This window comes from Podarcis melisellensis (genome assembly GCF_964234715.1).
Source record: "Podarcis melisellensis genome assembly, chromosome: 13".
Lineage (NCBI taxonomy): Eukaryota > Metazoa > Chordata > Lepidosauria > Squamata > Lacertidae > Podarcis > Podarcis melisellensis.
In genome coordinates, this window is record NC_138545.1 from 16,224,006 (window position 1) to 16,248,631 (window position 24,626).

The 24,626-nt window shown below is 45.5% G+C and overlaps 1 protein-coding gene across 4 annotated transcripts; it reads right to left on the reverse strand.

The window, feature by feature from the left end:
- Window positions 1-334: 334 nt before the first annotated feature.
- On the reverse strand, window positions 335-23,466 carry LOC309353967 (NACHT, LRR and PYD domains-containing protein 1a allele 5-like). 4 transcript variants are annotated; one of them, XM_081883628.1, is made up of 11 exons: window positions 13,401-14,161; window positions 12,054-12,326; window positions 10,255-10,369; window positions 8,301-8,590; window positions 8,121-8,205; window positions 6,469-6,692; window positions 3,575-3,819; window positions 2,436-2,558; window positions 2,128-2,269; window positions 1,978-2,028; window positions 335-1,050 (listed from the first exon to the last, which is right to left on the reverse strand). In XM_081883628.1, the coding sequence occupies exons 1-11, from the start codon at window positions 13,753-13,755 to the stop codon at window positions 770-772; spliced, it is 2,184 nt and encodes a 727-aa protein (XP_081739754.1). In that variant the 5' UTR covers window positions 13,756-14,161; the 3' UTR covers window positions 335-769. The 4 variants fall into 4 exon arrangements, with proteins under 4 accessions (XP_081739754.1, XP_081739756.1, XP_081739755.1 ...); XM_081883630.1 differs by lacking the exons at window positions 1,978-2,028; window positions 2,128-2,269; window positions 2,436-2,558; ... (5 more) ...; window positions 12,054-12,326; window positions 13,401-14,161 and adding exons at window positions 18,858-18,908; window positions 19,019-19,160; window positions 19,325-19,447; ... (2 more) ...; window positions 22,634-22,698; window positions 22,797-23,466 and having other exon boundaries at window positions 723-1,050; XM_081883629.1 differs by lacking the exons at window positions 335-1,050; window positions 1,978-2,028; window positions 2,128-2,269; ... (6 more) ...; window positions 12,054-12,326; window positions 13,401-14,161 and adding exons at window positions 17,656-18,010; window positions 18,858-18,908; window positions 19,019-19,160; ... (3 more) ...; window positions 22,634-22,698; window positions 22,797-23,466.
- Between the last annotated feature and the right edge of the window lie 1,160 nt (window positions 23,467-24,626).

Consider the following 24,626-nt stretch of genomic DNA (forward strand, 5'->3'; position numbering starts at 1 on the left):
TCCCTCTGGCCTCTGGAGAAATATCCTCAGAACGTGCAACAACTTCTTTGTTAAGATAGGTCTACTCAGAGAGCCAAAGCTGACAAGTGTTTTAATATGCACTTTACTTTTATAAATAAAATGCCTTGAATGGGGTCTTGCCTTCTGCCTTCCCTTTGTGGGAATGTTCAGGGATGCAGGAGAGGATATATTGACTAATTATATCCTTATCCAACTTGTGCTAACAAGTTCCCAAAATATCAGCAGAGTTTATAAACATTCCCTTTTAGTTTGCAACGGTAACGTGTGCACAGGTTCGCTAGAACCTCTATAATAATTACTCTGGTAATTTCCCCTTTGATCCCTCTTAAAATACAAGACACTACACAGTCTTTATAAAAGTATAAAAGAGTTTACTCACGTTCTGTTCACAATATGATCCCAGAAGGCACACAGACTTAAAAAGGTAAAATACATTTAGAATCTATCTTGTAGCAAGATAGTCCTTATCTCCTCTCTTGGCTGGGAGCCATGAGAGCATCCTTAGATGTTTCCTCATCAAAAGAAGATGGCAGAGAGAGGCAAGAGAGAGAATGGCTGCCTGCCCTGTGCTTTTATCATTACCTGCACAGGTGAGGCCACACCCATCTCTGGTCACATGCAGAGGAAGTCCGTCCCCAGGAAGTTTACCTGCTTGCTGGACAGACATCCCTCCCCATGTTCTAACATGTAGACTCTAGAAATGTTGTCATTGACTGCTCCTGTGTTTACATCCCACACCCTTGGGGCCTCATTGCCCTTCCAGGTCTTTCACGAGATGTGGGTTTTTGGCCTTCAGTGCCTCATACAGCTTATCCTTGCACCAGAGGTCCCAGCTTGGCACAAGCCTGTAGAGCTCTCGCATCTTGTCTGGGTTAGTTTCCTGGGCAATGATTTTTTGGTATTGCTCCTCACTGAGGACGGAGCCATACAATCTATCCAGCACTGGTTCCACTGGGGTGGTCCGTTGGATTAGCGCCTCCCTGTGCCGCTCGATGAAGTGCACGCTGGAAGAGTTTGGAAGCTGCGGCCCTGCCAGGAAAGCGAAAAAGAACGGAAATCTTGCTAGACATTCACACTGCAGGCTTAAAACTGGTTGCCCAACTCATTCCCTCCTCTCCCACGCCCTGGGAATTGTAGTTCCATGAGGGGAGAAATTGCTAACAGAGCATTACTAGTAGCTCCTCTGCCTACAGTTCCCAGAATTCTTTGGGCAAAGTCATAACTGTTGAGGAAGTATAAAACTGAAATACAGTAAGTGAGAGCAGTTGCAAGGAAGCCACGGATGGGGCCAGCCCTACCATTAGGGAGAGTGAGGCGGCATCATAATTTGGGGTATCATGAAACAACAGCCCATTGTCAGACAATTAATTCATTACAGTTTCACATAGTATTACAAAGCAAGCAGGGACAATGAATAAAATGAGCATGGTGGGAGATGAGCCCAAGACTTCCAAATCACGTCCAAGTTTCTCTTGGATATGTTAAGAACTGATACTCAGTTTAAAATGGAGAAGCTCACATTGTAAAACTTCAAGGGAGGAATTCAACGTCAGCAAAGGCAGTTCTGCTTGTCAGATGGGACAATTTCCTGACTCCTCCCTCTGAACTCTGTTCTGCAGAGTTTTATGACCCTCCAGAGAAGATTGGGGCGAGCGGAGCGAGGAGTGGACAAAGTCCCATTGCCCTGGTGGTGCCTTGTGCTGCCATGCTGAATTAGTTGAATCTGGGTGGGAAATGTCTGTAAAAAAAACCCTAGCTGAGTTGAAAGATTTTCATCTGGCACCAAACCAAATGATAAGCCCAGACCACTTTATCCAGGAGGGCTGTTGTTGAATATAGTCACAAACGTTACTTTTTATTTTCCTGCAGTGCATCTGCTACTGTATCTTCAGCCCCCTCTGCTCCTATTGGGAGGAAAGTGGGATACAAATACAAGGAAAATTAAAACCTGCTGACCTTGTGCTAGGTGTAGAATAGGAGAATCCAGCTCCCCTGAAATTAACTCTTCTGAAAAACAATAAGAGGCAGTCAAAGAGGGAATGCCACCAGTGGTCCTTTTCTATCCTGCCTCCTTGATCCTGCTATGATCCCTTGATCAAAACTCACTTTTTTTCAAATGCGCCTTCCAAATAATTTCAGTCGTGCCCTTCTTCATCAGGTAGAAGTTGAACTTGTCTTGCATTTGCTCAGCAGACAGTTCTACATACTGCTGCAGTTTCTCTGCATCCAGGTATTGAAACTTCAGTTCCTGTGGGAAAGAATGAAACCTCTGTAAGTGTGAATCTGGCTTAGCCCAACCCACCATTGCAAGGGAGACAAATTAAAGGGTGAAGAGGGACCCTGGTTGAATTTCTCCCATTCTCAGACTTCACAGTTTGACTCTTCCCCAGTAAAACTTTTCATATTTGTCTCACCTCAGGATAGACAGTGACATCCTCTGAAGCCTTCAAAGATACCTGAGAACCAATCATCAGCGGTTTCAGGGTCACAGGGGGTTTCTCTATTCTCTTTGAATTTACTTCACGCTTTTCGACTGCCTGGGAATGGCAAATAAATTCACTTTTTAGATATGCAAAGAGGGAACCAAACTTCTTGAAGACCGGATCCCTATGACCTTCTTGACACCGTAACACCAGCTAAGGCAGGAATGGGGAACCTGATGCCCTCCAGATGTTGTTGGACTCAAATCAACCCCAACCAGCTTGGGTCAGGGATGATGGATGCTGTAGTCCAAGAGCATTGGCAGATACACAGATTCCACATCTGCAGTATGAAGAAGATTAAACCACTATGGCACTAGAAACTACTGGGCAGCCTGAACTAAGCCTGAGCTAGTTGGCAGAGAGGTACCAGCAATCCTGCATCCACCTGCATCTTGTCTTGATGAGACCATGCAGGAAACCACAGAAGCCATAAAACCTCAATATTTGAATGAAGCATCAGAAGGCAATTTTAAGAAAAGTTCAGACTGAGAATGTAATATGATAATGTGCTTGATCTCCCATGTGCCAACACTGCAAATCAGGAAGAATGTTTTTCCTCAAGAGTTCTTATAGACAGTTCATAATTATCAAGCTGATTCCTTAATGAACAAAGCTGAATTTGTTCATCAATAAATCTGAAGGAAGCCTTACTTATTTCAGTGAAGGCTTCCAAGAAAATGTGCTTAGAATTTTGTTTTCAGAAGTCAGTGACAACAACGTTTGTTTAGAGAACCAGGCAGGACATTTGGCCTCTAGCAAGCAGGCTGGCTAACAAAGGAAAAGGGTGGATTTCAATATTGCAAACTTCACTTTGAAACAAGAGTGTTGGTGAGAAGCTAAGTCACCCGGTGGAGGGCAACTGTGAATCTTCTCTCTAGTAGCATGTTGATGTTGGCTAGAGGTTTGGTAAAACAGATCAAGTCCAACAAAGATAAGTACAGATCAAGTCCAACAAAGATAAGTGCACCCTAATGAATAATTTTGCATAGGTATTCTCTCATGGTTAGAGTGATCAAGCAAAAGATCCAGGTAATCTGCAACATCAATCAAAGTTGGAGATTCCAAGTTACCTTTACTATAGAAGGGTCATTTGGCAGGAGGTACAGGTGAAATGTTGGTGTTTCCAGTCGAAGTCTCTGATAGAGCAGTACGACACTGTTGATCTTTTGCTTAAACCACTTTTTGAAAATGACTCCAAGGGAAGAGAACTTGGGGTTTTCCAACACAGCATGGTGAGGCTCCACTCTGTCTGGCTTCTCCAGCCTCATCTCCCCTTCAACAAAATGTGCCACGTAGACATGGGAACTGTCGTCACCTGAAAAGACAAGCATGTTATTATTATTTTTTAAAGATATTTATTAAGATTTTCCACAATACATTAAAAACCAAAATAAAAAAAAGAAAAAATTAAAAAAAAGAAAAAACACATAAATTTACAATCCTTATTTTCAATGACATATTTCCCTGACTTCCCCACACCTCCCATTCTTGTATTCCAGTTCAAATTGTTTGTTCAACAAGTTCTTATCCCCATTTTTTAAACCTTATTATGTTTAATTCATTTTAATTAACCGATTTTAACTTATAAACATCCATAATTATACATCAGTATTCGTTCTTAAAGCCCTTTCCTAAGTTCGACCCAGATTCCCTTTCACGAATTCCCCAAATTTTTTATACTAATAGCACACCCCAATAAAAAGAAACAAAATATAATTGTACACCCTTTGGATTCCCAAAAACCCCACCCCCTCCCTTTCCCGGTTTCGATCCCCAGCAAATGCCCATCATTCTATCTGCTATCAGCCAGGAGACCTCACATCCGAGGCTCTTAATTCTCTTTCAGTTCCTCTCTGCCGGTTTTTTTGGTAGTCCTTTATATTAAACATCAAATCTCGGAGAAGCTCTATCCCAATAGGGTCCATGTTTCTTCCAGCCAGGCCTCTATATTCAAAAGTGGAGCCCAAATCTTGTTTCACACTCCTTCTAAGTCCAAATGTCCCAAAAGCTCCAGCTTCCACCTTAATCAGATTTGTAATCCATAGGTCTTCAAATCTCCCCATAAGGAGATCTCTCCGTTTTTCATTCTCCAGCTCAAACCAGATTTTCATCATCCAGTTCTTATTTTCCTTTATGTCCATCTTAACAGGCCTCTGGCTCGCCTTTGTCATCTGCAACATTTCATCTCCATCTCCTCCTTCCATTTCCTCCGGAAGAATATATATCTTTTTCTCCACTCTCTCAAGGTTCTCAATTTTCTCCTCTTGTCCAGCTGTGTAAACTTCCTGAGTCAAGTCCTTATCAAACTCAAAGAATTTATTCACTGTTGAACTCAGGGTTGCAACATTTTTAGCCAAAACATCAGAAGTGTGCATGCACACGAAAGCTCATACCAAGAACTAACTTAGTTGGTCTTTAAGGTGCTACTGGAAGGAATTTTTTTTGTTCTGATCTTGTAACTTTCCCAAGAGAAAGAACACTCTGTCCAGTTCTACCTGTATTTTTTCTCCTTCAGTCATTCTTGTAATGTCCCAAAAACCCCTCTAGAGGGATTCTGGTTATTTAGTTTCCCTTCCAGTTCAAATCCAAAAGTCAAGTTAGTTTGTATCAATTCTTCCTTGTTTTCAACAATTTATTACCATATTGTAACAAATATAACCAGCAGAAATAACAGAAACAAAGTTCTCTTTTTTTTCAGCTTTGACAGCTAATTTGACAGCTGTCAAACTCTTCTATATCTCCTCCGCAGGCTCTCTCGCGGATCACTCCCAGGTCCGGGGGGGGGGTGGCGCTTCAGCTCTCAAAATTGGCTCTTATCCTCCAGTAAAAATAGTTATACTGCCAAATCGTGAAATTAGTAACTTTATCCAATAAGGAAAAAAGAAGTTCTCTCGAACTTAGTTATCTAGTCCTTGCTTTAAATTTTTTACAGGACGGGGAGATGGACTTCCTTTTTGCGCCTTCCCCGGTCGTACCAAATTCAAGAAGAAGAAAAAACTTTTCCTTTCAAGTCCAATTTCCGTACTACTCACGGGTTATTGATTTTGGAGTCCGATTATTCAAAGGAAGAAGTCAGCGCTCTCCGACCATGGCATGCGGCTTCACTCCGCAGGAACAGCAGTCGACTCTCAGCACCGCGCTGCTCACCCCGTCTCCCATTCCGTAGCCTTTAAAAAGGCTCCTTCGCGGGTCGGGGGGCGCAAATGGTGCCCGCCGAGTCACCAGGTCCACAGGCTTCCACGCTTGTGGTTTCTGAGGGTCCCCGCGTCGCCGCGGCGGCAGGACCCGTCTCCTACAGAGCCGATTCCCTCCGGAGCTTGGAGGGAATCTGCCATTAATCGTGGGCGCTAACCCGGAAGTACCGAAAAGACAAGCATGTTAGCAGTGGGAAAGTGAAACTTAACCCCCCCCCATTTCAGCTCCTGCCAACCTAGCAGTTCGAAACACGTCAAGTGCAAGTAGATAAATAGGTACCGCTTCGGTTGGAAGGTAAACAGCGTTTCCGTGTGCTGCTCTGGTTTTGTCAGAAGTGGCTTAGTCATGCTGGCCACATGACCCAAAAAAACTGTCTGCAGACAAATGCCGGATCCCTCAGCCAGTAAAGGAAGATGAGCACTGCAACTCCGGAGTCGTCTGCGACTGGACTTAATTGTCAGGGGTCCTTTACCTTTTTATTTCATGCAAACGTTTGTTTTCTTATTGTCTTTTAAGATGTTTATAACATTGTTTCACAGGACAATATGCTCACATGGCAGCTTACAACAGAATGCAAATCATAGAAAATAATAAAACAGCACAGTTGGAACATTTTGAAAAATTACAAAAGACTAGTAAGCCAATACTACTGATTTCTAGAATCCACACTGCAGGCCCCATAGCATTCTGGAAACGTCAATGGAAGTTATTCCTGTTTAGGATTCCTCCTATTATGGTTATAATGCTGGGAACTTTCCCCCTGCCATACCTTCAAGACACAAGAAGTGAGGGATGTGAATGGCAGCCACAGCTTCTGCTGAATCTACTTTAATGTTGAGCAGAGGGCCAGCGGCCTGCCACTCCTCAGTAGTCTGTTCTTCCACGTGCTTAGGCCATGAATCAAAGTGGTATGTTACAGTCACAGCTTCTTTCGCGTCACATATGAGATCCGTATTACCGCAATGGAAGGAGCCAGGCTCAGTGGTGAACACTCTGAATGGCACAAAGGGAAAGATGAAAGGGGAATCAGGTTGAACATTGTATTTGAGAGCAGAAGCAGTAAGGGAGTCTAGAAATGTTGTGAAATGCTGAAAAGCTGCAGAATCATTTAGCATGCGGAATCACTGAATCCTGAGGATGAGTCATTCTCTGTATAAATATTGCATCTGTTTGCAGGCAGACCCAGTGTCCCTGGTGTCTCTGTCTGCAGTGACTCTCTGAGCTTTCTGAAGCCTGTGCACATTCAAGACTCTGTGTGACTCAGTAACTCTGTGTATGCTCTAAAGCTAACTTAATCTTCTGTTCACTATGCTGTGAGAGCCAGTGTGGTGTTGTGGTAAGAGCGATGGACTCGTAATCTGGTGAACCGGGTTCGCGTCCCCGCTTCTCTGGGTGACCTTGGGCTAGTCACACTTTGAAGTCTCTCAGTCGCACTCACCTCACAGAGTGTTTGTTGTGGGGGAGGAAGGGAAAGGAGAATGTTAGCCGCTTTGAGACTCCTTAAAGGGAGTGAAAGGCAGAATATTTATTTTAACACAGTAAAACTTTTATTCTTTTACTGAAGAAGATTCTGCGTTATTAATTTACGCTGCACGTCAAACATGAATTGGGAGAACTTCCACTGCTGATCTAATTGATATTTTTGCAGGAGATGCTTCGCACAATGAGTTATGGAGGTAAAATATTGACAGAAGGACATCTCCTGGTCAAGCATCACTCAACTGAAGCACAACTGCCATGAGGCCACCCAAAAAGTAAAAAAGGTGGTTTTTCTTATACAGAGAAGGTGTTTTTAAAATGGTGCCTTCATGCAGAGCAAAGCAAGCTGGTGAAAGGGTAAACTCATCTTCTGTTTACCTGTGTGTTGATGATACTAGAACATCAGGGAAATTTCTCATACTCGGTAACCACGGCAAGAGTTCTGTAACCCATGTACCCATTTAGCTCTAAACACCAGACCAAAAAGCACACTGCTTCAAAGTGATGGGGATGGAAACCATGCATGCCACCTTGAACTCCTTGGAAGAAATATGGGGTATAACTTAAATCATATCAATCAAATATTTTAAAGAAAAAATGCAGTGTTTTATATTTTTCACTGTCCTGGAAATAATAAGCAAAAGCAATGCTCCAAGGTAATGATTTTCCAGCTGTGTTTGAGGGACCCAGGAGTTCCTCAGTGAAGAGATCAGGATTGGTGGGTAAGCTTCCTTCAGAGAGAATTTTCCCACCATGGCCAACTGTTCATTGCAATGTGCAGAACATACTGTAGATGTACTCTGTGTGTGTTTTAGGGAGCACCACCATATCTGATGACTGTGAGACCCACAAAAACCAGATGTGCTGTGTGGAACAATTAAATGTAAAAACCGTTCCCTGAATGGAAAAGGTTTTTAAATGTCTGATGGAGAGGTCACTCACCTGTATGCTTCATTGCCCCTTTCTGAGTCCCAAACCACCTCTGGCTCTATTGGGCCAGCTGCCTTGGGTGGAGTTTGATCCAAATCTGTAAAAGGAAAACAATTATTTGCCTGATGACTGTTGCAAGGCGGAAGTTAGTTGAACTGCCGTTGAAGTTTAAGAACTCGAAGTCAAACTCACCATGCATTGCAGAGAGCAGAATCAGAATGGTACCTGGATGTGCCATTTCTACACATTCCAGAAACCTGCAACAAGATTGCTCCCCTCTTTCCTGGATTATACTCAGCAATTTTTCACTTTTTAAACTTTTCAACATTTCGCAAAAGTCTCTGTATTCTTTCAGAATGATGACATAGAAATAGTATAGCACATCTACAAAATATCCAATATGTTGTTCAAGAATTTCCATTAATTGTTTTCTTCCCTTGCAGATCATCTCATTACTAGAGATTGTAGAACTTTCCAATGACCTGTGGAAGAAACATTTATTTTATTTAGGTGAGACAAGGCGGGGAGAGGAGAATTGGAACGTAGTTAGGATGCAGACTGCTCCCTTACCATAAATGCCAACCATGCTCCCTTGGCCAGCCCCCTAATAATTTTCTTCTGGGGACACAACCCCCTCAATATTTTCTCTCCCTCCCTTGGTTTGCTGTCTACCCCCAGCCAGGCATCACTCTCTGTTTCTGGCTTTCCTCCAGGAGGAGCAAAGTGGGACACAGCAGTGGCGGGGGTGTGGTGGATGTGAGTGTGTGGTTTGTGTGTGTGTGTGTCTGTCTCCTACCTGGCTTCCCATCCCTCCATCAATTGCTCACTCCCTCTCTCTGTGTGGCATCCTCCTGCAGTGGCCAGCCCTCACCCAACCTACCATGGTGGCAGCCTGAGCAAAGATGAGCATGCCTGGCCAGTGGGAGATGACAGGCATGGGCAAGGTGGGTGCCTGGCTGAGAGGAGGCAGCTGACATAGGGACAGAGGGAGGCAGAGCAAGCACCCTGGCCGTGCTGCAAACACCAACACCAACTGCCTACACTCATTGCAGCTGCCTGAGTGCACACTGGCCTGACACCAGACTTAGTGCAGCAAGGGGGCAGGGGAAGCAGGCAGGCCTGCCCCACTCATATTTTGTTTAAGTTGGCGCCACTGTCTCTCACATGGAATCAAATTGTTGGCCCACCTAAATTCATATTATCAACATGTTATGATGAGACTATGCTAATTTGTCATATTATTATGAAGTTGCTTTTGTAGTGTTTGAAATTGGCTTATGGGTTGCCCTCTAGCCTCCCACCTCAGGGTTGCCTCAAGTTTATGTGAACCATACCACTCCTTGCTGTGGTCCTTTCCTTCAACCTTCCCCCAATCTTTGGGTTCCCTGCCCCTTAGGGGTTCTTTTCCCCAAAACAAATTCCAATCCTTACCGTGCCCTCCCAACTCGTCCCTCCACGGGGCGGGAGTGAGATGATAATCCCAGCCAAGCTATCCTGACTGTGAGCCATTCATGACGACCACTTTGTCCCCCAAGCAACTGGAAAGTTCCCTGCCCTCAGACCAGCTTAATGTGACATACAGGGCTGGAGGGCTTAAAAGGTCTTTCAGATACCAAGAGTCATTTGCTGGGGAGGCTCTAGCTCTTGGTTTTCTGCTTCAAGCAGCAGCTGGACTAGAATAGATGGCCACCGAGTTCCCTCCAGGTCTGGTATTCTATGACACAGGCAGGATACCTGCAGCCAGTGGACCACAGGTAGCCCTCGGGTGCACTCCCTGGGGCCTTCCAAGGCCTGTGGAGCCCTGCCTCCATTCCCCAGCTGCTAAGCCTTTAAAGTATCTGGCAACCTGCCAGCATCAGTGGAAAATATGCACTTTGGTTTTCCTGCCCAATGGTTGACGCAGAAAGTGGGAAAGGTCCAAAATAGCAATTTTCAAAATAGCAAATTTTTCCCAAGCAGGGGCACACACACATTTATTAAATTAGTGCTAAAGCATTTTTGTTTTAAGCAAGAAAGCTTGTATTGTTTTAAGATTAATGGATTTTACATTTGTTTTGGATTGGAAGGGTTAGCTGAGAGGGAGAAACATTGGTATAATTGTAGCTAAAATTGTGGCTTCAGTCAATTATATAAGTACAGAAATTACCCTTTGGTGGCTTTTTCTGACGGAACCAGTTCCTCCAGACCTTGATTAATTTTTGACGACAAGAATTCAGCTGACCGGTGCCTTGAAACATGTACTTCGCAAAGTCGCTCTGCTGCTAGATATTGAGAAAGTGAGTGCATGTCAACGGCTTTACTGAGTCCTTTTCCCTTTCTACATATTTTTAACCATTATTTGGCATTGACACACAGATTTGGCAAAGGATTCACTTCCGTCTCATACAGGTCAGTCTGCCAGTGATCTGGAGTTATCATTTTGGGTGACCTAAAGCTTAATGTTGAATGCATACTTCTTTCCAACACTATTTTGGCTGTTGATGTCATGGGTGACATACTGAAGGCACAAAGGCAGACAATACCAACACTACAGTGGCAAGACTTTTATTAGCCAAAAATTGGAAATTGCAAGAAATACCAACAATAGAAGATTGGCAGATGAAGATGTTGGATTTTTTGGAGCTAGCCGACCTGACTGGAAGAATCTGAGACCAGAAAGAAGAGGAGACACAAGAGGATTGGAAGAAATTTAAAGAATATTTAGCTAAATATTGTAATATAAGATAACTAGAAAATTCTTGGAATCAACGAATAGCTTTTGGGGTAGAATAAGAATATGTGTTAGTAAATATAAAGGATTAGAATATTAATAAAGGTTAGTAAATGTTAGGAGTCAATATTATTAGAAATATGGAGAACTGTCATACAGGTGATATAAAGAAATTCAGTTAGAGGGGATGCAAGCGAGTCAGTTATAATGTTATGACAATTAAATATCTGAAGAAATACTTTGTGTGTGTGTTTAGCTTACTGTCTTGTGAAGTGTTTTTCTTTGTGGTGTGTTTTGTAATTTTTTTTGTCATAAATGTGGAAAAACAATTTAAAAAATGGGGGGGGGGAATAATCAGAGTGCTTGTCTTGTGTGGGAGAGCCTATCGACCTGACAACCCATAGTATATGTGAAAAGGATCTACGGGTCTTAGTGGACTACAAGCTTGACATAAGTCAACAGTGTGATACAGCAGCGTAAAAAAGCTAATGCTATTCTAGGCTGAATCAACAGAACTATATTGTCCAGATCAAGGGAAATAATAGTATGACTTTATTTTGCCTTGGTCAAACTATGTCTGGAATACTGTGTCCTGTTCTGGGCACCACAACTTAAGAAGGATGTTGACAAGGTGGAACGTGTGCAGAGGGGGGCAACCAAGATGATCAAGGGTCTGGAAACTAAGCCTTATGAGAAATGCTTGAAGGAGATGTGTATGTGTGGCCTGGAAAAGAGGAGACTAAGAGGAGATATGATAGCCATCTTCAAACATCTTATGGGCTGTCACATGGAGGAGGGAGCATGCTTGTTTTCTCCTGCTCTTGAGAGTAGGACACGAACCAATGGCTTCAAGTAACAAGAAAGGAGATTATGACTAAATACCAGGAAGAACTTTCTGACAGTAAGAGCTGTTCAGCAGTGCAACTGACTCCCTTGGGACGTTATGGTCTCTCCTTCCTTGGAGGTTTATCAGCAGAGGTTCTAACGTATCATCAACTTGCTTCCAATAAGTTGCAAAGGGAATGTGCTCTGCTGTTTATCGCTAGCGTGAGTGAGGGGGGATAATATTAAAACAATATGCCATTTCCAACCTTCCTTAACATTCCCACAATGTCAAGAAGACATATTCAGATTGGCATATAGGTTTCACACACACACAAAACCCTGTTCTAGAAGCCTCCTCTCCACCCAGTCCCATCAGACTCAGCCAATGTTCTCCCTTCCAAGTTCCTTACCTTCCCTGGTGGAACTTGGGGGACATTCTGGCAGGGGCTCATGGTCGAAGGCTTTCAGCACCTCTGAAGCCACTTCCACAGCATAATCCTCATCACAGTATGCAAGAAGCACTTCTGTGAGCTCCCAAGCATTTGCTTTCTTCAGCAGTTTCCTGGGGATACTGACATAGCCTTCCTTGACGGGGAACTTGCTGAGTTTGACCTTGAACTTCTTCAGATCTGACTCCTTCAATGTATTCAGTGTGGCCAGCAGGCATAATTGTGTAAACTGCACTGTGCTGATTGTTGATGTTAGTAGAAGTATTGAACAGAAAAATCCAGCACTCCTACATTCCCCTTCTTTTCCTGTTGGAGCACATTGAATATTCCCCTTCTCTTCCCGTTGGAGTACTTTCAGACTGGACTAAGTAGGGAAGGGCTGTGGATTTGTAGTAGATCACATGCATGCAAAGGATCCCAGGTTTAATCGCTGGAGGATCCAGAAAGGGCTTGGAAAGATTCCTGCCTAAATCCCTGGAACAAACTAGATGGACCCAGTGGCCCAATGTGCTCTAAGGCAGCTTCTCATCCTTCTAGCCTCTCAGGTGATTGAAGGAGCTCAGCCTGGCCCAGAAGAGAGAAACTGATCCAGGAGGGTTTGAAGACTCTCTTGACTTACAGGCCTCTTCTTATCACTTTGCAGGCTTCTACAATTATTTCCCACCCTGTTTCTGATGTTCCTTCTTCCCTGGTGGGGAGCGGATGCTGTGTAGTGTTTTGCCTCAGGTGCTAACATGTCTTGGGCCAGCCCTGGTTTAGATGGAGGGCAGAGGGGTGTGGGAAGACGCCACCTCACTTTACACAGGGAAGATTTATATCCATCATTTCACTCACTTTCACCCTGGACCTCCACCCCCCCCCACAAACTCCTGGAATTTGGGTTTTTTCTCCTGCTCTGGAGTGTAGGACTCCAGGCAATGGCTTCAAGGTGCAAGAAAGGAGATTCCAGCTAAACATTTGGAAAAAGCTTCTGACAGTAAGAGCTGTTCAGCAGTGGAACAGACTCCCACAAGAGGTGGTGGACTCTCCTTCCTTGGAGATTTTTAAGAAGAGGTTGGCCATCTGTAATGGATGCTTTAGCTGAAATCTCTAAATTGCAGATGTCCATTGCGGTCCCTTCCAACTCTTAGATTCTATGATTCTTTGGAATGTTGCCCAGGAGGATATGCGACTCTCCTGCTCGAAAGGTTTCCCCACCCAAGGACAAGGCAACCATGGGAAGGAGCTGAGCTCTCGGTACTGAGAGAACCCGCGAGGTGTCAGCACCATCAGTCGGATCGAGCCCCCGCCCCGCTCCCAGTCCCTTACTTTGCCAGGTGATACCCGAGGGATCGTCCACCGGCGGATTGTAGTCCATTGCCTGCAGCACCAGGGCCGTCACCTCCACAGCATAAGCCTCACCGTAGTAGCTGAACAGCAGGTCTACGAGCTGCAAAGGCATGGCTTCCTTGAGCAACTCCTCGGAGATTCTTCTTCCCTTGACCGGGAATCTGAGCAGTTCGCGCTTGAATTTCTCCCACTCCCCTTCCCCCTCCTTCAACTCCTGCAAGACGTCCAGAAGGAGGTACCTGGCGGATTGCAGATTCGGGTACTCAGGATTTAAGAAAATGAGGGCACGCATATGATTTGTGGAAAAGAAGAACTTAGTCCCCATTGCGCTCATTCTCCGCCAGCCACAGCCCAGCCAAAGCCTCGGCCAGAGAAAAACTCAGAAGATCTGGAGACTGTGCCAAGGCAGAGAGGCAGGTGGGCCCGATCCCCGGGCCAACTCGCCGGGAAAGAGAGATGCCTGGCGGGTGGGCAGCAGGAAACCCGCTCCGAGAGCCCCGTCTCTTGCCCTGCGCGTCGCCTTCTTTTCCCTTTGGCGAGGAAACTCTTGGAGATCCTTCCCTCCGGCAGCAGCAGGAGACTGGAGGGCGGGGAGGGCGGAAGGGGCGTCTTTCCAGCAGCTCACTTTTCGGGCTCCCCAGCCCAGCCCTGCGTTGGAAGAACTTACTGAGCGGTTCTCGGGGGAAGACCTCCGAAGGCAGCCCTCGCAAGATTTGCAGGGGCGCTTTGGCTGCAAGACGGGGGTGAAGAGAACCTGCTCTTGCTCTCCCTTTGCTCAGGATCTGAAGCCGGGAGGAGCACCCCACCCACAGAAAAGGAATCTGTGATTTTGTTCAGGGTGCTGGGACTTGTAGATCTCTCAGAGGTGAACTATGGTTCCCAGGATTCTTCCTGGGCGTGGGCTTGAAATGCGTGCCTTATGGCACTTGGGCTGCGCTCTCGGAGGCTAGTTTCTAAGGGCGCAGCTGAGGAGACTGGCACAGAAAAACCTACCGGAACATTTTCCACACAAACACACACACACGAGATGGCGTGGCAATCGAGCGCACTGGAATATAACAAACCTAGGCAGTGAATGCTTTTATTTTTTAACTGCATGAGGCATAATCCTGCCACAGAAACTTTCATTTACTTACAGTTTGGCAGCCAAGATATTAAACCTGGAGGGTGGGGGTCAGGATAAAAAGCTCCAGTTCATCTTGTTTGTTTCCCATGCTCTGTGCATTATGGAGAGACAACTGAAACCATGAGTTGTTCTCTGCACTGCTTCCTTCCTGCAGTTTCTTGCCCTTTAGCAGGTTTCTAGAGCATCACCTCAGTTTCCTGTGACTAAACTAATATCTTTAGTCAGGAGATACTTCAGCTGAGATTCCTGCATTGCAGGGGGTTGGACTAGATGACCCTTGACGTCTCTTCCAACTCTAAGATTCTATGATTCTAACCATATTCACTCACCCAATGCTGGAGATTTTGCATACAAAAAGGTTGCAACAGGTAACCGGCCCACTTATCCCAGTAATTAATATCCAGATTCTGCACCCATAACTTGTCTGCAGACAAGTCTCAGACCTGAATGCAGGACCTCCACCTTCTCCCTGAAATAATGTGAGGAGGAGAGAGAGGAGTATCATCAGCATCTTCTAGGGCTGGAGGAAATTTTCTACACCATCTGGCCTGATGCAGAAAATCCAGCCCTACAGCATTTTCAACAGGTGGCTGTCAAGAGTCTGCCTGAAGACCTCCAGCAGGGGTGCCAACTTGAAAAAATATGAACAGCTTGCAGATTTAACACATAGAATAAGAGAACAAGAAGAAGAATATATCACAATATGTGGTACACACAAACCTTTTGAATGTCAATGACTGTCAACTTGGGGGGGTGTCACATATTTTATGAGGGGGCAAAGGGTCCTTGGCCACTAGGAGTTGGCTCCTATGGCCTTCAGTGAGGGAGCTCCCCACCCCAGGAATTGGCTCCATGAAACCATTCGAGAAATTTCCAAATAAAACTCTTCCAGCAGTTTCATGCAAATGCTAAGCTGCATCAGAGACCAGATGGATCTCTGCAGGAGCCCACAAGCCCAGTGCTCATATACGGATTCATACATGCCTGATCTTTCTCCACCTCGCTGCCTACAAGGAAGAGATCACTGGCCAGCCTTTGTTTACAGTAACCTGCCTCAAATCCTCATGCTACCAGGAAACTTTATTAGCTGGGTTGGTAGGCATAAAAGTAAAGTTCAAAGTACAATGTAGGGCAGGTGTAAATCATAGAAATATAGACTCCTTGTGCCCTGGGAAGATGTTTGCAGAAACACTTTGGAGGTTTGTACTCAAGAACTACTGATGCTGAGGAATCACCATGCTATAATCAGTCAGGGTGATTTCAGAGGGACAGACATGCTACAAAGGAGGAAAATACAAGCCTGGGTTTAGAAACCAATTACCCCTATTTCTCTTTCTGTGTTCCACCACATTATATTTAATTCAATTTAGGATTTCTACTGTTATGGTTATAACATTGTTTTTAATCTAGTGCGCCGGGGCACATTGAGGAACATTCAGGGGTGTCATCCTTTCATTAACTTGCAACCCTGATCTTCCTGCATATTCTCATTCTCTCTCTCTCTCTCTCTCTCTCTCTCTCTCTCTCTCTCTCTCTCTCTCTCTCTCTCTCTCTCTCTCATTCTGAGGAACATTCAGGGAAGCTGGCAACTTTAACTTGCAACACATTATCTTCCAAAAATATAGCAGTGACAAAAAAAGAGGGAAACACTTTTGCATGACTGTTTATATTCTGAAAATCTCCCTCCTCCAAACCAAAACCCTCCCCAGCTTCAGTAACTAACAGTTCCTTAGTTCTACATAGAGGGCTTGAGAAATACAATGAGGTAGCAAGGGGGTAGCTTGATGGTGGTGGTGGGTGGGTGTCCACCCTATAAAGAGGGTTTTAAAAATACAGTGGTACCTCAGGTTAAGAACTTAATTCATCCTGGAGGTCTGTTCTTATCCTGAAACTGTTCTTAACCTGAAGCACCACTTTAGTTAATGGGGCCTCCTTCTGCTGCTGATACGCCGCTGCATGATTTCTGTTCTCATCCTGAAGCAAAGTTCTTAACCCGAGGTAATATTTCTGGGTTAGTGGAAATTGTAACCTGAAGCGTATGTAACCCGAGGTACCACTGTAACCCTGAAAATGAGCAGTGTCTTTTGTGTTTCTCACTCCTTCTACCCTCAACATCACTCTCCCCCCAGGCAACCCCCTCCTCCTTAACAGTCAGCCAGCTTTATGGGGACAGGGAGAATGTTGCAGGAAAGGATCGTGTCTGCATGTGTGTCCAGTGCTGTGTGTTTCTTGCTTTCCTTCCGCATGGTAACAAAAAAAAAATCTGCTTCTGATCCTAATCTTGTTTTGCCCTCTCCTTGCCCCCCCACCCAACCAAAGGCAGGCTGGGCTGCCATGCAGAGTCCATCAGCTCAGCTCAGCCCTGCAGAGCAGTGGCGTTGCTTGGCTTCCCACCGATACATGCCTCCCCACTTACATGTGTGCCAAAAATAGCGCTGAAAAGGGGTGGGATGGAATGGAGAGATTCCCCAGTATACGTGCCTTGTTACAGATCCCCAGCGTCAGTGGCTCCCATAGGGGAGCTGCAGAAAGGATGAGTGGCTGGACAAGGAAGCCGTGGACTCAAAAAGGTTGAAAACCACTGGGAGATGAGAGACACAAGAAGTGAGGAAAGTGTATGGAACTCCTTGGACCAGCAACAAGGAATTGTCTTCCATTCGTGTAGAGCAGACATAGGCAAACTTGGCCCTCCAGATGTTTTAGGACTACAATTCCCACCATCTCTGCCCACTGGTCCTGTTAGCTAGGGATGATGAGAGTTGTAGTGCCAAAACATCTGGAGGGCCGAATTTGCCTATGCCTGGTGTAGGTGCTTAGACCATGAATCAAAGTGGTACGTTATGATCACAGATCCTCTCATCTCGCATAGGAGATCAGTATCGTCACAAAGGAAGCAGTGAGCCTCTGTGGAGCACATTCTGAATGTGAGGAAGCCAGGAAAGCAATTCACCCAGCAGTCTATGTGCCCAGCTCACACCCAGCTGTCCATGTTGCCAGTCATTGAAGCACCCACTACCAGGATCCCTCTGGCCTCTGGAGAAATATCCTCAGAACGTGAAACAACTTATTTGTTGAGATAGGTCTACTCAGAGAGCCAAAGCTGACAAGTGTTTTAATATGCACTTTATTTTATAAATAAATTGCCTTGAAAGGGGTCTTGCCTTCTGCCTTCCCTTGGGGCCTCATCGCCCTTCCAGGTCTTTCACGAGATGTGGGTTTTTGGCCTTCAGTGTCTCATAGAGCATATCCTTGCACCGGAGGTCCCAGCTTGGCACAAGCTTGTAGAGCTCTCGCATCTTGTCTGGGTTAGTTTCCTGAGCAATGATTTTTTGGTATTGCTCCTCACTGAGGACGGAGCCATACAATCTATCCAGCACCGGTTCTGCTGGGGTGGTCCGTTGGATTAGTGCCTCCCTGTGCTGCTCGATGAAGTGCATGCTGGAAGAGTTTGGAAACTGCGGCCCTGCCAGGAAAGCGAAAAAGAACGAAAATCTTGCTACAGGTTCACACTGCAGGCTTAAGACTGGTTGCCCAACTCATTCCCTCCTCCCCCATGCCCTGGGAATTGTAGTTCCATGAGGGGAGGGATTGTGAACAGAGCATTACTAGTAGCTCATCTGCCTACAGTTCCCAGAATTCTTTGGGCAAAGCCATAACTGTTGAGGAAGTATAAAACTGAAATACAGTAAGTGAGAGCAGTTGCAAGGGAGACAGGGATGGGGCCAGCCCTACCATTAGGGAGAGTGAGGTGGCATCATAATTTGGGGTATCATGAAACAACAGCACATTATCAGATAATTAATTTCACATAGTATTATACTCAGCTTTATATTTTATTGCTTGAAAGCCCAGGAATTGATAGCTCCTTCATTGTAGTGGGTTGGACTAGATGAGACTTGGAATCCCTCCAAATTCTATGCTTCTGTTATTGTTGTTATAATTACTGAACCCAGCTTTCTCCCACAGGGAGAGAAGAGACCATTTTGCTCACTATCCAAAAGCCATGAAAACTTTGCCCACAAGGTCTCTGTCCTTGGAAGAAAACGAGCCTATGGAACATTGTCTCACAGATTTATGTATTATGCTTGCAGTATCACTTCATAACAAATGACAATAAAAGCAAGTAACAGTTAATATTTAAAAGAACTGACACTCAGTTTAAAACTGATAAGCTCACACTGTAAAACTTAGAGTGAGGAGTTCAAGGTCAGCAAAACCAGTTCTGCTACTGTTTCATCAGCCCTCTGAACTCCTATTGGGAGGAAAGTGGGATACAAATACATGCAGAGAAATAATTAAAACCTGCTCACCTTGTGCTGGGTGTGGAATAGGAGAATCCATCTCCTCTGAAATGAACTCTCCTGAAATAGAATAAGAGGCAGTCAAAGAGGGAACGTGACTGGTGGTCTTTTTCTGTCCTGCCTCCTAAGATATGACCCAACCTCATGATCATCCCTTGATTAAAACTCACTTTTTTTCAAATGCGCCTTCCAGACAATTTCAGGTGTGCCCTTCTTCATCAGGCAGAAGAAGAACGTGTCTTGCATTTGCTCAGCAGACAGTTCTACGTACTGCTGCAGTTTCTCTGCATCCAGGTATTGAAACTCCAGTTCCTGTGGGAAAGAATGAAACCTTTGTAGGTGTGAATCTGGCTTAGCCCAACCCACCATTCCAAGGGAGTCAAATAAAAGGGTGAAGAGGGATCCTGGTTGAATTTCTCCCATTCTCAGGCTTCACCATCTGGGCTCTGCAAAACCTTTCATCATATTTGTCTCACCTCAGGACAGACTGTGACATTCTTTGAAAACTTCAAAGAGACCTGAGAGCCAATTGTCAGAGGTCTCAGAGTCACAGGGGGTTTCTCTATTCTCTTTGAATTTTCTTCACTGTCATTGACCGCCTGGGAAAGACAAATAAAGTCACGTTTGAGATACGCGGAGAGGAAGCCAAGACTAGATCCCTACAACTTTCTTGGCATTGTTACACCAGCTAAGGCAGGAATGGGGAACCTGATGCCCTCCAGTCAGCAAGAGTCAGGGCTGATGGGTTTTGTAGTCCAGTAACATCTGCAGAGACACAGATTCTCCATCTGCAATATGAAGAAAATTAAAGCACATGGCACCAGAAACTAAAATGTAAGGAGGAGATTCCCTGGCCTCATGGGGAACTCAAGCCAGGGCTCTTGGACTGGACATCCTGGTGGCCGAGATGTACCAGCAATCCTGGGTCCACCTGCATCTTGATGAGTCCATGCAGGAAACCACAGAAGCCATGAATCCCATGTGCCAACACTGCAAATGAAGAAGGATGTTCTTCCTCAAAAGTTCATTTAGATAGCTTGTATGAATTAAGCAGAATTTGCTCATCACTAAATACGTTTATTCTGGAGGAAGCCTGATTTCAGTGAATGCTTCCGGAAGAAATCCATTGGGACTCACAATTGTTTCACAATTCAGTGACAACACCGTTGTTTGGAGAACCAGACAGGGAATTTGGGCTTTAGCAAGCAGGTTGTTTAAGAAGTGAAAAAGGTGTATTTCAATTTTGGAAAAATCACATTAAAGCAACAGTATTGGTGAGAAGATAAGTAACCCAGCAGAGGGCAACTTGTTAATTTTCTCTCTACTGGCTTGTTGAATAGAACTGATCAAGTCCAACAATTGTGCATAGTCGGGGTTAATATGATCAAGTAAATGATCCAGGCAATTGGAATACCAGAGTTGGAGGTTCCTGGTTACCTTTATTATCGAAAGGTCATTGGGTAGGAGGTACAGGTGAAACGTTGGTGTTTCCAGTTGAAGGCTCTGATAGAGCAGCACAACAGTGTTGATCTTCAGCTTAAACCGCTTTTTGAAAAGGACTCCAAGGGAAGAGAACTTGGGGTTCTCCAACACAGCATGGTGAGGCTCCACTCTGTCTGGTTTCTCCAGCCTCATCCCCCCTTCGACAAAATGTGCAATGTAGACATGGGAACTATCTTTACCTGAACAGGAGCCCAAAGGAAACATAGACAAACATGTTACAAGTGGGAAAGTGAAAAAAAATCACCATCACTTAAGCCTCACCCTCCCTGTATCATGCAAGTATTTATTTTCTCATCATCCTTTAAGAGGTCTATAGCATTGTTTCACAGTACTGTATGTTCTCAGGGTAAAGGTAAAGGGACCCCTGACCATTAGGTCCAGTATTGGACGACTCTGGGGTTGCAGTGCTCATCTCACTTTAATGGCCGAGGGAGCCAGTGTACAGCTTCCGGGTCATGTGGCCAGCGTGACTAAGCCGCTTCTGGCAAATCAGAGCAGCGCACGGAAACGCCGTTTACCTTCCCACCGGAACGGTACCTATTTATCTACTTGCACTTTGATGGGCTTTTGAACTGCTAGGTTGGCAGGAGCAGGGACCGAGCAACGGGAGCTCACCCCATTGAGGGGATTCGAACCACGACCTTCTGATCGGCAAGCCCTAGGCTCTGTGGTTTAGACGACAGCTCCAACACGTCTTACAACAAAATACAAAGCATCACAGAAACAGTAAAATAGCAGAACATTTTGCAAAATTGAAACAAATCAGAAAAGACAATTTAGCCAGCACTACTGATCCCTAGAACCCATACCACTGCCCCCCAAACATTCTGGAAATGTCAATGGAAGTTATTCCTGTTTAAGATTCTTCCTATTATGGTTATAATGCTGTAAGGTTTTCCCCATGTGATACCTTCAAGACACAAGGAGTGAGGGACGTAAATGGCTGCCATGGCTTCTACTGCATCCACTTTAATGTTGAGCAGAGGGCCAGCGATCTGCCACTCCTTGATGTTTTGTTCTTCCAGGTGCTTAGGCCATGAATCAAAGTGGTATGTTATGGTCACAGCTCCTCTCACTTTCCATATGAGACCAGTATCACAGCAATGGAAGGAGCCAGCCTTTGTGAAGCGCACTCTGAATGGCACAAAGGGAAAGATGAAAGGGGAATCAGGTTAAACATGAATTGGGAGAACTTCCTCTGCTGGTCTAATTGATATTTTTGCAGGAGGTGCTTCACATGCTAAGGAGGCAAAAAGATTATGGAAGGAAAATTCCTGGGCAGGCACCACTCTGCACACTCAGGATTTTGCCACAGAGAAGCACGTTTATTATGAGGCTGCCCAAAAAGTATTCTTCTGATACTGAGAAGGTGACTTTAAAATGCCTGCGTTCATGCAGAGTAAAGCCAAGTGGCAGGATTAACTACTAATCTTCTGATTCCTGGTGTGTTGATGATACTAGAACTTCAGGGGAAATTCTCATATTCATTGAGCAGGCCAGGGGTTCTACAAGCCATGAACCCATTTTGCTCTAAACCAGTATTTCTCATAGTGGGTGATCCCACCCCCTGCAGGGTGCTGGAATGATTGAGGGGGGCAGTGGGAGCTTCAGGAGCAATTGGGGGCAGTGAAAGCATAAAGAAGAAGAAAAAAGAAAATTTTGAAAAAACATATGTTGTGTAATGACGCTTACCGCAACCTGGGCACTGTTGTGAGACACTGACAATGCCTCCCCTTGATCTATGGTGAGGGGTTTTCCTGGGTTTGGGTAAATCCATTTTAGCTTCACCCAGGCCCAGGAAGTGGATCGCAGCTTGACTGCCTATATGGTCAATGGCAGGCAGGCTGTGACACTGGCCCCACCCTTGGGGCAGATTGAACTGACATGACAGGCTTAACTCTAGTCCTCCTCGTAGGTTTTTAATCCTGGGCCTAGTCCACCTCCTCATCCAGTTCTGAAAAACCATTTGTACATGTTTCATCCGTTCTGTAACGATGCTTACCAATGTAACATGGAGTTAAAGTTGTAGTGATTATTTTCCAAATAAACACACAAAATGCATGTTATAACTGATCAGTGGTCAAGTCCACCAGCGGGTCTTATACAAAAGTTTTAAATTGCATTTCCTTCATCATATTTAGAGGAACATGGGTGGAGACAGCAACCATATTTGATGACTGTAAGACCCACAGAAACCAGATGCGTTCCGAGGAACAATTCAATGTAGAAACCATTCCCTGAAGGGAGAAATTTTCAAGAGATTGGGGAGAGAGATCACTTACCTGTAAGCTTCATGGTCCCTTTCTGAGTCCCAAAACACCTCTGCTTTTATTCTTTCTGGAAGATCCTATAATAAAACCACAAGCATGAATGAGGATGCCAGAATCCTTCTCCCACCTGAAAACGGGACGTTCTTGTCTATTTCCAGCACCGCTGTGACCATACCAGGGAGCACTGCTTGAGGCCAAAGCCACAACTAGGCAGCCGCGCGCTCAGGTTGCCGTCGTGGTCCTCCTCGCTACCCATCTCCAGCCTTCGGAACTCCCCCTCTACCTGGGCTTCCTCGAAGCGTCCCCTGGGAGTCTTCTTGGCCATCGCGCTTCTTCCCCGCCAGCCCCAGCCCAGCCAAATCCTCGGCCAGCGAAAGACCCAGATCCGGAGACTGTGCCAAGGCAGAGAGGCAGGAGAGCCAGACTCTGGTGCCCAACTCGCGGCGCCTGATGCCCCAGAGGAGAGATGCCTGGCTCGAGGGCAGCGGGAAACCCGTCGCTTGCTGCTCCCTTTGGCGAGGAAACCCTTTGAGATGCTTCCCTCCGTCCGCGGCAGGAGACTCGAGGGCGGGGCGAGCGCAAGAGGCGTCTTTCCCGGGAGCTCTCGCTCTCTTTCCCAGCAGGTTCTGAAGCAGGGAGGAGCGGCAAGGAGTTGGAGCAGGAAAACGTGCGAGCGTGAGAGAAGAACCTGCTCCTCCTTTGGGAATTAAAAAAACACACAAACCTCCCACTCAAAAAAAAAAAAGTAATCCTTGAAGTTGCTTGGGGGAGAGCTGGATGAGAGTGAAGCAGCCAAACAGCTGCTCATCGAGGAGGAGCACAGAAAGGGCGCCTGCAGGACCCAGGTGTTACAACGAACAATTATTTTATTACCCAGAATTATCTCTTTGTGTATGATTGCAACAGGTAAACTCTAATCTCTATCCACCAGCCAAATGTTGCATATGAAAGGGTTGCAACAGGTAACGGACCCACTTTTGCCAGTACAGTGGTACCTCGGGTTAAGTACTTAATTCCTTCCGGAGGTCCGTTCTTAACCTGAAACTGTTCTTAACCTGAAGCACCACTTTAGCTAATGGGGCCTCCCGCTGCCGCCGCACCGCCGGAGCACGATTTCTGTTCTCATCCTGAAGCAAAGTTCTTAACCTGAGGTACTATTTCTGGGTTAGCGAAGTTTGTAACCTGAAGCGAATGTAACCTGCAGTATGTAACCCGAGGTACCACTGTAATTCATATTCCATTTCTGCACCCACATCCTGTCTGCTGACAGCCAAGAATGCAGGACCTTCACATCCTCCCTGAAATAATGTGAGGAGGGGAGAGAGGAGTATCCACAGCATCCTACAGAGCTGGAGGGAGTTTTGTACGCCATCTGGCCTGATGCAGGAAATCTAGCCATACAGCATGTTCAGCAGGTGGCTGTCAAGACTCTGCCTGAAGACCTCCAAATGAGGGAGCTCCCCACCCCAGGAACTGGCTCCATGAAACCACATGACAAATTTCCAGACAAAACTCTTCCAGCAGTTTCATGCAAATGTTAAGCTGCATCAGAGACAAGATGGATCTCTTCAGGAACCCACAAACCCAAAGGTCATATATGGATTCATCCATGTCAGTTCTTTCTCCACCTTCCTGCCTACAGGTGAAGATAAAAGGTTAATTAATCCTTGGACGGTTAAGTTCATTCAAAGGTGACTATGGGGTTGTGGCGCTCATATTGCTTCAGGCCAAAGGAGCTGGCGTTTGTCCGCAGACAGCTTTCCGGGTCATGTGGCCATGGGGAAGTGGTAATTCTGTATTGATTTGTTTTGGATGTTGTATGTGATGCCAATAAAAGGTTTGATGATGATGATGACTAAACCGCTTCTGGCGCAATGGAACACTGTGATGGAAGCCAGAGCGCACAGAAATGCTGTCTACCTTCCCATCACAGTGGTACCTATTTATCTACTTGCACTGGTGTGCTTTCGAACTGCTCAATTGACAGAAGCTGGGACAGGGCAAT

Excerpts from the sequence above, each read along its gene's own strand:
- LOC309353967 (XM_081883628.1), bottom strand. The coding sequence starts at position 13,755 with ATGAGCGCAATGGGGACTAAGTTCTTCTTTTCCACAAATCATATGCGT. Across the intron at positions 10,370-12,053 it reads CCCAAGTTCCACCAGGGAAG|CAGCAGAGCGACTTTGCGAA; the intron begins GTAAGGAACTTG and ends CTCAATATCTAG. Across the intron at positions 2,270-2,435 it reads ATGTCACTGTCTATCCTGAG|GAACTGAAGTTTCAATACCT; the intron begins GTGAGACAAATA and ends TCTTTCCCACAG.